The sequence below is a fragment of the Triticum aestivum genome, chromosome 1A (assembly GCF_018294505.1).
Source record: "Triticum aestivum cultivar Chinese Spring chromosome 1A, IWGSC CS RefSeq v2.1, whole genome shotgun sequence".
Lineage (NCBI taxonomy): Eukaryota > Viridiplantae > Streptophyta > Magnoliopsida > Poales > Poaceae > Triticum > Triticum aestivum.
The window spans coordinates 370,241,890-370,255,341 of record NC_057794.1 but is presented as its reverse complement, the minus strand read 5'-3'; the positions used below and the strand labels follow the sequence as shown (position 1 = coordinate 370,255,341).

Below are 13,452 nucleotides of genomic sequence, written 5' to 3'. Positions count from 1 at the left end.
ACCACTCGTCTGGATAATGTTTTTAGGGAATTGATTACATTTCCTTATATTAGGCAAGCTCCTCTATTTTGTCATGTCAATTAGTTAGGTGTAATCTCGCCCAAAACTTATGAAATTTTCCCAAAAACTATACACCCTTTATTAAGGAACGGAGGAAGTATATATTACCATATGATAGTACGGAGGGGTATATATGACATGAAGGTAAAACCACCGGATGGTAGGATATGTTTTCCTCGTTAGAAAATATGTATGCCTTTTCGGAAAAAAAAAGGAAAAAATATGTATGACTTAATGTCTATGTGTAAGACGTTATGCGTTATGAAAGAGGGAGAGTGCAGACTTTAGTTAGACGGTTGAGAGTGTAGTGTTAAAAAACACTCCTCTATTATGAGACAGAGGGAGTAGTTTGGGTTGCTTAGGATAAGATGAGGTAAAAGTGAAGCGGAGTTTAGGTCAAATACGGCCAACAAAGGCTCCACCACCTGTATCTGTATGTACTACAACTAAACTATAGTAGTACAAAGAGAAGAGAAACAGTAGTACAAGGACCTAAACGCAAAAACGAAATCGAACTAGCCGTGGTGGGCACAAAAGGACACGCGCCCAGTACAAAAGTGCGGCTACAAAGGCGGGCCCTTTCTCCCAAAACCGGAGCATATCCCCAGCTAAACCCACCTCGCATCGCATCAGCAACAAAGTGCCCCAAGCAACCTCCCCTCCTCCCCGAGCTCCCTCGTTCCCTCCACTACCCCGCACGCGCCGCCACCATACGCCACGCACCACCAACCCAAGAAGCCCCCTCTTCCTTCTTCCTTCCCTCTCACAGGCACAAGAGTAGGTGCCGCCGGCCGGCATCGAGATTCGAGACCAACCATGTCGGCGTCGCCCGAGTTCTACAAGCCGGCGCCGGCCTTCTCCCCGTGCCGCTCGCCGCTTGCCCCGCGCGGAGACGTCGCCGCAGGAGCGGCCGGCGGAGCAGGAGCGGCAGCAGGAGGAGCAGACCAGCAGGCAGGCGCGTGGGAGGAGCAGTGCTGCCGGACGCCGACGGGCGCGGGGAGCGAGCTGAAGCAGGCGGCCGCAACGTGCCCGCCGGCGCCGAGGAAGCCGCGGGCGCCGGCCGCGCCGTGCCGGAAGCGGCTGTTCGAGGTGGAGGTGTTCAGCCTGCGGCTGGACGAGCTGGAGCGCCTCTTCTGGCGCCCGCACGCGCCGCCGCCGCCGCCGGAGAAGAAGGCCAAGCTCAAGCGCCGCAGGGTGGCGCCGCCGAGCGCCTCGCCGTCGCCGGGGCCCAGCAAGAGCTAGCTCGCCAGCAGGACGTGCGCCTCCCGGCCGGCCAAGCCGCTTTGGCCTGCCGGTGCTGGTCGCGGTAGGCAGCTAGTGTAAGATTTGGTACCGCGTTTTTACTGCTGTACTCGTGCTCAATTAGGTCAGTTCGTGGTACCCGTAGCTAGGTAGCAGTAGTAGCAGGAGCAGTTCTTTCTTTTTACTGTATGTGATACCCCGTAGCGCCGTGGTCAATGGAGTAATAGTAGTAGCACTAGTAAACTTGTAACAGGTTAAATTTCCTTCTTCCATAGTGTAATAACAGGTTTAAATTCCCTTCCATGGAGATGGAGTGCAGGCTGTATAGATGTGTAATGAGACGCTCGATCGATGCTGTATCTGCCTATGTACCAGTCCAAGCAGTCTCGTTCCCAATACAAGCACTCCATACCACTTATTTGTTCTTCAGTCCTGTGTCTATTTTCTCTGGAATTTTAGCCTTGTTCTGTTTGGAGGGGGGGTTAATAAATCCAAAATCCCCCCAATTCCCTCCAACCATCTCGAGTCTAATCCCATGGCAAGAGGATTGTTAACCGAACAAGGCCAGGTGGGTCGCTGCCATGCTTAGGGGAAGCTAGGGCACGAGAGATGCTGTGATTCGTCAGTGATTTTGAGCAGTTTTCTATGGAATAATCCTGGCTTCCTTGCACGATGGTTGGCGTGGGGCGCCTCGTACGCCGGCGCGGCCGGCCCTATGCTGCCTATGCGAGCTGCTGTCTCCGTCCGTCGTTGTCGCCTACGTTGCCCGCTTGGTGGCGTTCTGTTTCCCTTTGATTGCAACCCTGGTTCCGAATGGATTCTTAACTCCTTCCCTTCAGTGGATCACACAGCGATGGCCGCATCTTGTTACTATAAAAATCTGGCCCTGCGCGATGCCGGCCGCAGGGGAGAGGAGGAATCACCCGTGCAGAGGTAAAGAGAGCAGTGGTACAAACTAGCAATGATATGCCGCCGTGACTTTTACCGAAGTTTCTGCAGCTTTTTGGCGCCCGCAGCTCGTGAGGCGGAATGATTCCGCCACCACTGGTGCTCATGAATGTGTTGGGGGGGGGGGGGGGGGGTTCAGTCTTCGCAGGCAGTTTCTGTCCTGGAATAGTCGGGCCGCAGGCGCTGCGAGAGGAGACGGCGTACGGCCGGGGAGATCTCCTGATGCCCGTTGCAGCCTTCCAGGCCCCCATCATCACGTCGTCCTCAAATCCTTCTGCCTTGCCGGGGAACACTGTATTCTGGGCGCAACTTTTCTAGGTAAATTGCTGTGTGTACGTATACGATTTCCATACGGGTGAACGCAGCAGAGCCCGTATCGTATCATTATGGTTCCGATATGGGCATTATTACAGCACCATTCTTGAAATTTTAACACCGCAATCTGCTGCATCCATGACGCGCAATTGCTGTCATTTAAGACGCGTGCAGAAAGCTGAGGACGAGCAGCACGTTCGCATACCTGGATGGCTATTCGATTTCGTATTTATTGAGCCAACGCTCGTCATGTACGGTGTACATACAGTACTGTACTGTTCGTTTGCTTCTGGTTGCTAACCCAGCTAAATCACTATGATACAAGGCTCTTGTCCCATAAATATACACCAAGGAAGGATAATGATGGTAGCATCAAAATGTAAAGAGGTTGAAAGAATTGACAATATCGATGCAGACCAAAAATATAAGAGGAAAACAGCTCTATATGCAGCTGGAGCAAACAAAAATGAAACGGTTACAAACCACAGCCTTCACCTACGACGCTGCCTCGATCTTCTCAATGGTTTCTAACCTCGTTTTCCTTTTCCATCCTTTCATGGTGGCCACGAGGTTAACCAGCCCAACAACCTGGCTCTTGCTGTATTCCTACAGAGTTACGCAGCGATAGACGGTGTAAATTATTTGCATCTTCTAGTTTAAAATGAGCTTCTAGTAAGATTCTCCGAATTCTTACTGGATGAGACCGTGCCCAGTGGACATACTCCGTCTCTGGCAAATAATAAGCCTGTTTTATTCAAGGAAGAATCGTTAACAGCAATGGTCTTTGTCAATACCGAATTTATATGGGAAATGAAACACAAGGTTAAATGACGTCCGTGTAGAAGGTACTCCAGGCAGAACTAATGCCATTAAATTACAGTAATGCTATTCAGCTGACGTTCGCTGGGAGGGGATGGCAAATCAAACGTTTTTTCATGGCAATTTATACTGTCGTGAGGATGTCAATTTTACTTTGCAAGCACAGCAAATCCTGGCAAAAAATTGAACTGAGGCAGATTTGCCATGCTTGCCAACTAAACTTGCCATCCTCGGCCAACATAAATTGCCATGTTTCCCAGCTGACGTTCGCTGGTTAAGCCAGTCCTTAAGGTACTGGTATGCACATGATGGTTCAACAAATCTGTGTTACATACCTTCACGAAAGTCTCCACAATTTGTAGCCTCGGCTTAACATTTGACGATACTATGTGTTGCAGTCCATTGATCAATACCTGAAAGAACAGCAAAACTCTTATACCAAGTCTTGCTCCATGCCTTTCATCAACTCACAAAACATCACTGCGTAAGATTACAACCTGAAGGTCAAGTGACATCAATGCACGCCCTTCATCAGTGCACCTTTTCACTCTAGACAGCCCTTCAACTAACACTTCTGCAATGCTCTCTATGCCATAGTCCAGCAAGAGGTGTTGGAGCTGGGGAGAACATGAGAAATTTAATTGCCTTCAATAACGGTAATCATCAAAATTTTGTTAGGAGGAACAAATGCATAGATTCTTGAATTCTGGAAAGTTACTCCCTCCGTTCCAAAATAAGTGTCGTGGTTTTAGCAAATTTGAACTAAAACCACAGAACTTATTTTGAAACAGAGGGAGTAAAAATTTAGTTAACACACGCGTAATAAACAAAGTCAAGTGATACTAAAGAGAAAAATATTCAGTTAACTGGCTCACGCTAACCTCCTTAGAAATTCCTCCATGATCCAATCTTGTTTTGTAATGTTTGAATTCGCCCAATAATAAATCAACGTAACTGGAATAGAAAAAAAGGTCCAGACCAAACAATAATCAGTGGCACTTTCAGAGCACCATGTATTCAGCTTCACAGTACCAAGGAGTAACACTGACTGCAAGCGTAGAAGGTGTGATTTTATCTTTCAAAAACTAAACTTTGCAAGACATAGAAAGGAAGCAATACTATATAGCCATAGAACTCCATCAACATCGCATGCAAATTAAAAAGGGCAGCCCCAGTGCATGTAGCTCCCGCTTGCGCAGGGTCTGGGGAAGGGTCCGACCACTTTGGGTCTATTGTACGCAGCCTTTCCCTACATTTCTGTAAGAGGCTGTTTCCAGGACTTGAACCCGTGACCATGTCACAAGGCAGCAGCTTTACCACTGCGCTAAGGCTCCCCTTCAACATCGCATGCAAATTGATGGATTTAATTTGAAAACTATAATGCACAAGTGAATAAGACACAGTGCCAGAGAATATTCAAACGGAACATAAAAAAGGGGCCAAAGAGAGAGACTCAAAGCAAGAATTTTCAAGCTCCTGGCAAAAAAGCGGCTTAAATATAACCATACCCATTGTGGTCTGTGCCAAGCTCCTTGACCTCCCATTTGGCATTTGCTATCTTATCCGGATACCTGAAAAGCACATCAAATGCAGTAGCTGAGCAAGATACTATTGTTATATACTTCTAATAGCATCTATGGAGATGCCTATCTCACCCAAGTTATACTCGGCCAAAAGAAATATTAATGACACAAAATTTCAAGGGATTCGCGAAACACATGAAAAGTTTATTCAGCATACCCATTGATATGCAAAAGCATCCGTGCACTTGTTCTATGAATGTGCTCAGCCAAGTCTGGAACTGTGTCCACCTATCATAAACAAGAAAAATGGCGGATTTCAGCATTTACACAGAACGTACCATGGACAATAGCAGCAGCAGTTACAACAAAAGTCGAGATTTACCAATGTCCCAAAAAACTCTTCAACAACAGAAGTATTATTTTGAGACAACACAGAATGTAGGTGGACTCTAGATCTGGTCAAAACTCGAGCAACCAGTGATACTGTTTCGGCAGCTGCGCATCTCTCCTGTGAGAAAAGGAAAAGTTCCAAATATAGATTCAGGTATTCACTCCCCACTCATAATAGTAGGTTTAAGGTAAACTGGGATATGGAACTATGGGGATTGTGGACATACAGACATACATTTTTCTTATACTAATGTGAAGAAAAAGCTTATAATAGCATCCATGGCGCTTTATAAAACATATGTTCAGGCACAAAAATAATCTGCTAGTCATATGCTTTTTAAACACCTAATTAAGCAGAAGGAAACTTCAGAAAACAAAATTTTCAGTTTGACCTAGTTCATGAGAGAATTACACTGATAGTGAGGCACGCGTTCAAGGACTTATGTAAGGATGTTATCATAAAGGAAGGATCACATCAGCCTCATGCCTACACCTTATAAATTTCTCCCAGTCCTACATCTAGATTCTTTCCATTGTACCCTTTTTTAAATGACACATAATCCTCCATTAATTTGTACATGAAAATCATCTGCAGACAATATTTGTTTTTTCTTACTTTTGCCCTCCACTTTCTCCACCATACTCCAGTTATAGGCCGACAATGACAAGGACTCTGCTCTCCTCACTATCCACAAGTAACTTCACAAGGCTAAAAGGACTCGGCATCCCCTCACATTACATCCAAAAGTTTTGCCTTCCCAATAACCAGCTGCTATAACTTCTTTCTCATATTCACACAAATCAATATAAGCTACCCCCTCCGTATCAAAATATAAGACGTTTTTGTAGGCTGCGGTGCCAAGGGGAGCAATTGGCTATTAAAAGAAAACCGTGAACCAAATATGGAAAACTGTTCCATGGTAACCAGCAGAAATGAATGTACTAAATTCATCACAGCTGCGAGTTTATCTTTTTAAATTTAGAAACATATTGGAGCAGTTAATGCTGAAGCCATGAAAATATAGACATGTCGCTAATGTTATGGAACTTCATTCACGGCCTCTTAATAACTCCAAGGGCTGCATGAAACCATGAATTAACAGACATGACCTGAATTCTTATGAAGCAAGCTCAAGCCAAATGTGTTGTCTATGACAGGCAAACATTAAATTTATGGTGAGTACTGTACTCAGTTCCAAATACTAAAAATATGTTGAAGTGCACATACATAAGGCTATAAGCATAGCCATGTAAAACAAGCTGTTACCTTTAGCCCATAGGAGGTGAACATCGAGCTTGGGGGCGCAGTAGGCATCACATCCATTTGGGCAATAGTTGAACCAATTGACAAAGGTGATGAAGATGGATACAAACTGTTCTGTGGTTTAATCCACTGATGAGTCTTGTGTTATTTTTGATAAAGCCGCTTTAAGCCGAACTGAATACAACACAAGCATCAGAAAGGACATACGAGCTCCAAATCAGCAATCATGAATTTGCATTAATAGCAAAGAACCACGAGCCAAGAAAAATGTTGGATAAAGCATAACCCATACATGATTGAGAATCAGGTAGTGGCTTGCCACTTTGACTCCTGTCCTGGTACCCAAATGTCTCGTATATGTGGTGATAAAAGATGCCAAAAAGTTGGAACATGCCCTGGAATAAGTTGTTAAGTATGAACAGCAGAAGATATTCCACAAACTTCAAATGCATGCAATTTACCGCAACAAAAATCTTTTGACACCATAACTGAGACACCATAACTGACCTTAAAAAGCTCAACATTGACCATTTCCAGCTTTTGCATAAGTCTAGCGTATTTATCCATCATCCTGATTCCAGTGAAGCAGTGACAGCTTAGCTTAGGCAGTTATGTTATAGGAATTTCTCAAGTTAAGGTACATAAGTATTTGATACCTTAACAAAGAAAGTGATGATCCTGTCTGTGATGAAATGTCTCCATCTTTCCAATGTGAAGTATTGCCTTTCACAATTTTTGTTTTCAATGTCCTACTGGGCAATTGACTATCTTCATCAATGAAATCAGCAAGAAGGTCTTCATTCTCTTCATCAAATGGTGAATTATTTCCATTGCCAACTGATGAGTTGAACAGCACATTGCCCTTGGGGGATTCCGCAGAGCCATTCTCTAACTTGAAAGAAAATGGGTTCCCCATATTATGCCAGGAAGCAAATCCATTGTTTTGCCTTCCTGTATTGGTTGCAGTAGAATTTCCACGGAAATAATCTTTTGGCAAGGTAGAACTACCACTGGTAGGCGAAATCAGTGCAGCGCCATCACCAGTAAGTCCTGCTAAACTAATTATCTGACTAGCTTCAGCAGACATTATTGTCCAAGATTCCTTTTCCAGTACCATTTTAAGTGCCTGCCAAAAGAATCACAAAATGAAAACTATTAAAATGCCACACTGAAATAAAAGTCAAGAATGACCATGTGCCATCAATAAAGTAAAATGCCGACTAGAGCAATCCATACAATACCAGAACACAAAACAGTAGTGAAACATAGCAAAGTATGTAAATGCCCCAGTTCATAATGCGGTTGTACTTGTACTGTTAAAAAACGAGCCGGGGGAGGGGGTGGATAGGGAAGCCTCAGGTTGTTTTATCAAAAGAGTGACAAGTGGATTTACTGTTGTACTGACTCAGGAAATTGATGCAAAGATAAACAGAAGCAGCCGCATAGAGATCAGTCTACAACAGCAAATCCTGAAATGCAATGGCTAAAACATTGGCACCATGTTTCTACAGAAACTACACTCTTTGCTCGATGCAATAGTTTCAACAGTGGTTTAATAACTTGACAGCACTCATGGAGTTTGCATAGTTGGATAAAGGTCTAGTGTGATAGTTTCCTTTTATCTGACCCACAGAACAATTAATGCTTGTACTCCTAATAACTGAATAGTAGTCATTGGGCATACATATATATTTTGCCGGTGAAAGGTCACTATGTAGTTCAAACAGACTGTCTTCAACTTCTGTCGGAATTCACTAGCTTCAAACCCACAAAATGCTTCACCGGCCAAAATAAATATTGTGAGATCTTCATAGTTCTTCAGAAATTGGTATATGCTAGTTGAAGAAACAGCTGAACAAGCCAGTAAAACAGACAGGCGACTTGTTGCCAGTTGCCAAAGATTTCTCCGCCCCCTTTCAAATGTATATGCAACATGTTTTGTAGCATCTGTCCTCAGTTGATAGAATGGAGCATCTGTTCCTGATGTGCTAGCATCAGGATTACTGACAGAAGATGGCATCCTGTCGCTCTTCGTGGCAGCAACATCATCCTGATTGACTACTGCACTTGAATGGCTTCTTCCTGTATCAGCTGAAGTTCCACTTGGACTCTGAGATGTTTTATTCTGAAGAGAAGAAAACACAGGTTCCATTAATAACAAACATTTAAATCAGAATTGTTAAGAACTCAACCAAAATATTTCATCAGATTTAGATGCAAGTCTATGGGAAGATAGATCAAACTAGATTTGATTTACTTCATACTGAGATCAGGTCGACTGGCAACATATATGATTTTTACCAACTATCAGTTCCATAAACAGAGAAGAGTTTAAAAAACTGTTGACATTTGACACCTGTATATAAGAAGCTTCTTCAGCTGGAAGTTCCTACGGCATCACATATACAATCAATAACACAGAAAGTTTTAGTTTGTAGTTTTCCATAATGGCTTACACTTACTTAGAAATGGATTCACCAATTCTAGTACAAACATGATTCAGAAGGCAAGTCCAAATACGAATTGGTTTGCTTATGAGGCTGCCATTAATCTAGACACGCCATCAAAATTTCAAGAAAAAAATTGACCGCACACCTATAAAAGAAGTTACCTTTGCTTCTGGGCAAAAGCTCATAATAGCATAATATGACTGCATCAACGAAAATATGCTCTCAAGAGTTTTTAACAAGCAGGAGCGGAGTTTGGACTCAGGAACTTGAACACAAAGATCACTATATGTAAATCTGCAGAAAATAAACATCAGTGGAGTGAGTACTCAAGAGAAACTTGAATAGTGTCTGGTTTTATATTTGGAGTATCTAGCCCACAAGATTCCCTCAAAAAAACTGACATGGGTTTATCTGTAAAATGACACAAATGATAGGACACATTTACATACATCTTATACTGCTTTAGATGATTGGAAACAGTCGGTCAGTGTATGGCAACATGGACTGGGTTGGTACACCACTATTCTAGCAGAGAAGGGACCATGATTTTCCACAGAAACTGCAGCACTTGAGACAATAGCATGCGAACATATGAAGCTCCAATTTTTTAGTAAATCAATCCCAGTGTAAGATGTAAATTGTGAAACATAATCCTTTTAAGTTAATATAATAGTTTGGTTTGCCAAAAAAAATCATCCAAGGCTGATAAAATTCACCCATCCATATGTTATGGAAAACAGTGTAAGTTCTATTTAATCTTAGTGCAATGAAAAGAACAAACATAAGGTGCTAAATACATACCTATTTCTCTGCGTATTATTTCCCACCTCCTGCAATATTAGAGAAAATGGTATGTTATGGAAAGAGCTGTCATATTGCACAACAACCCAAGTGAGCAAAAATACATTACTACATAACTTGGACTGCAAGTCAATCTACTCTTATCTGGACCAAAGCAATCTACTAGACCTAGACTAACAGGAAACCCCTAAAAAATATGGCATGTGAAGAAGTTAACAGTAAAAGAGCGTATGAACAGCAAGAGTATAGCAAGAAAGAGTATGCCAATAAATCAGATGTGATACCTCTTCCAACATTTCCTTCAGGACAATATGTGTTCGAGAGAGTACTTCTTGCAAAAAGAAACTCTGCATCTTTTCAGCCATGCCAACAATGTCACCCATCAATGCGAATGCATCAATCACCTATAATTCAGAGTTAATTATTAAAAGGATATAATTCAAGAAAGTTAGCAAAAAATATAACCAACCCAAGAAAGCGTACAAATTAATGGCCAGGTAAATACTCACAGTTAGATAGCTTTCTTCACTGAAGGTCTGACAAACTCCCAGTAAATGGTTGTCCAACTTTCTGATTGTCCTTGCTAACCATGCCTGCAGGGCAGAAATACCATCATCAGAATATAAATATGAAAAATAAAACAAACGAAGTGAGAAATGCAGATGACTCCGTCGAATTTGATGGTGCTCAAGAGTTTTGTTTCTCTGAATAACCCAACAGAAAACCATGGGATGAATGCCACAATTACCTCAATCCCTCGTCCCATTTCTTGTACGGCAGAAAGGCCTGAATAGTTCTCCAAGATTTGCAGATACTCTGGTAATAATTGAAATGCCTGCGACCATCAGTAAGGTATCATAAGGAAACTAACATAATTTGGACGAAAAATATGGATTGCCATACACATAGCAAACACACATCACTAGGGTCATTTAAGTGGAGTAACAAACAACCCTCATTCCAAAATGTGATTATGGGGTTGAAAACTACTGTAGTAAGATTGTGAAGTAAAGATTATGCATATACCTATCTTGAGTAGAGAAGAAGATAAACAACGAAGTAGAGCAAATTAAAAGTGCTCATGGCCAAAATCAGCCTACCTGAAAGTAATTTTCTTTCTCAACAAAAGTTTCTAGCTCCATTTGCATATCTTGAGCATGTCGAAGTTCTGTAAGAACAGGAAGAACATCCTGCATTACACAAAAACTAAACCTTTTTATGTATAGATCCTCAATTCTAAGTATCTAGAGCTAGCTGTGGTGAAAGAGATATAGCATTCAAATTTAACAGTGCATTAAACATTAATAACTCCATCTTAAGAGTTAACACCATGATAGACAAAGGAAGTGTTGACCTAGAAGGAGTTAAAACACACCAAGAACCTCATCTTATAATAGAATTAGAATGGCAGCTCAGTGATCTTTATGAACAGCCTAGGGACAATCACCAAGCTTATCCAGTTAACGCAGAACATACAGATAAAACAACAGCAGGCACCTACCAACAAAGCTTGTTTTTTCTTCGATTTTACATTGACAACCAGATCCCTTGACACCTCATTCTTGGAAGAGGATATGTGCCTTCGACCGTTCTGAAATAATAATTAATTCATAAGGGCCAGATACCCATTAGGGGTAAAATAATGTTTGCAAGGAGAAATTTTCGTGAGGTAATACCATGCAGATCACATTTGCAACCTTTAAGTCTTGTTCTAACTCCATCACTAACTGCATCCCCTTCACTGGCCAAAAATTAGTATCAGAAATCTGGTTTTCGTTGAAAAGCGACATTTTGGTAGCAGATAATACATGTCTATTAATCATAACTAAAAGAGCTTAAAAACCTAAACATGTCAAAGGAGAAGCACCCATCGAATGGATCAGTCAAAGACAAAATTGCAAAGGAATTCAATGGAAATATATCCTATAGCATGCAGAGAAATAGAAAACTAATCAACTGTACAGTCTGATCGGACACATACCCATTTCTTCATGGTGACCCATAACATGATGAGACAATCGTTCTGCAATCTTGTCGAGCTGCGCTAATCTCGAAGTTGACTGTAAAAACGAAATGTGCATGTTAAGAAAAAAGATGGAAAGTGTTAATGTGGTAACAGAAGTGCACATGCATAGAGAGAACTGAACTTTTGGTGGCGATTGTCAAATATATTCATGGATAACTAGAATGATAGGAACGACAAAAGGGAGTCGGTTTCTTCTACAGAGGGCATAAGTTGCATTCATAAGGCAATTACTTCCGAACTGTCATTAACATATCCGCACTGGTATGCGTGCAAATGTCACTCGGAAGAATGGACTACATAAGTTTGTACATAGCATGCACTGTGGTGATAATGACTTGAGGTGATTATAACTGGCACACTGACCTGCTTGTCAAAATAGGTGGCGTCACCAGCTCCTTCCGAAATATTTGCCAGAATGTACTTTATGGGGTCGAATTCCTGCACATAATTCGAACTCAAAAGCATCAAGCCCAACTGGCACAAAGCGGCAGCACCCACGCCTCGAAAAATGCAGCACCAACCTCCTCGTAGAACACCTCCTCGAGCTCATCCACTGCTGGCCCCTGCGGGTTGCTCCCGTAGATCGAGACCAGGTCCTCCGAATTGGACGGCAGGTTGATCCTCTCGTGCGGTGGCAGCCCGGCGATCGCGCGTGCAGCGGCCGCCGCAGCAGCAGCTCGAGCTGGAACCTATAGGCGCACGGCACAATGATAAGCAACCAACCACTAATCGCCGGATCCAACACGGGACGACGGGTGGACGGCGGGGAGGGAGGGAGGGATGGAGCAAGACGGTACCTCGGGGCGGGAAGGGGCAGGGGCTGGGGTCGCGGGGATGAGGCCGAGGGAGCGCGCGGAGCGGACGGAGCTGAGGAGCCTCTCGCCGACGCGGGAGAGGTCCATGCCGCCGCCCTGGATCAGGAGCAGGGGCAGGAAGACGAGCGGCGAGGGCCCCGACTCGAAGAGCTCGCCACCGCCGCCGCCGAAGAGGGAGTGGGAGGCGGAGGAGGAGGAGGAGGCCGATGGCGCGGTAGGCGGCGGCGCGTCGCCCCGCATCTCAGCGGCGCCGCGCCCCCTCGGCGCGGCGGGGGACCATGGGAGGGAGCGCCGCCCGCGGCAGCTCCCAGATCCGCGCGCCGGTTAGGGCTCGCCCCGCGCGTCGTCGGTGGGCTGGATCGCGCGGGGGAGAGGACCGGGTGGTTGGTCGGTCGGTCGGTCGGTCGCGTGGCTCCTGTGTGTCTGCGTGTGTTGGAGTGGGGGGAGAGGACGCACGGTACGGGGCTGGAGGAGAAGAAAGAGCGGTGAGGTAATAGGCGAGACGAGGAAGGGGATGAACTGGTTTTTTTTCTTGTTTCTCCGCGGCATTTTTCCATGGGGAAAGGTCGCCGTGTTTTCGGGTAGTAGCTTCGAATCACTATCTTGTGAAGCGTTCGGGCTACGTGTGTTGATATGTTTCCTTTCCAAACAAGAAAAACAGGAGTAGTTTAAGTTTTTGAACAGTGCATAACTGTAAAAGAAAACAGTGCAGGCTTTGATTCAAAATAATCGCAAAGGAAATTTGGAGGATTCTAGTTTTATGAAAAAAATCCTACGCACGATGTTTGCTTCATAGAAC

The 13,452-nt window shown here is 43.9% G+C and overlaps 1 protein-coding gene and 1 pseudogene across 1 annotated transcript; one reads left to right on the top strand and one right to left on the bottom strand.

The window, feature by feature from the left end:
* Positions 1-646: 646 nt before the first annotated feature.
* On the top strand, positions 647-1,731 carry LOC123131693 (cyclin-dependent protein kinase inhibitor SMR1). The gene has a single exon (XM_044551393.1). It carries the CDS (start codon positions 877-879, stop codon positions 1,300-1,302), a length of 426 nt encoding a protein of 141 aa, XP_044407328.1. The 5' UTR covers positions 647-876; the 3' UTR covers positions 1,303-1,731.
* A 1,036-nt stretch (positions 1,732-2,767) lies between these two features.
* On the bottom strand, positions 2,768-13,164 carry LOC123051529 (syndetin-like; annotated as a pseudogene).
* Positions 13,165-13,452: the final 288 nt, after the last annotated feature.

Bases quoted from the DNA above. Each gene is read 5' to 3' on its own strand.
- LOC123131693 (XM_044551393.1), top strand. From the start codon at position 877: ATGTCGGCGTCGCCCGAGTTCTACAAGCCGGCGCCGGCCTTCTCCCCG.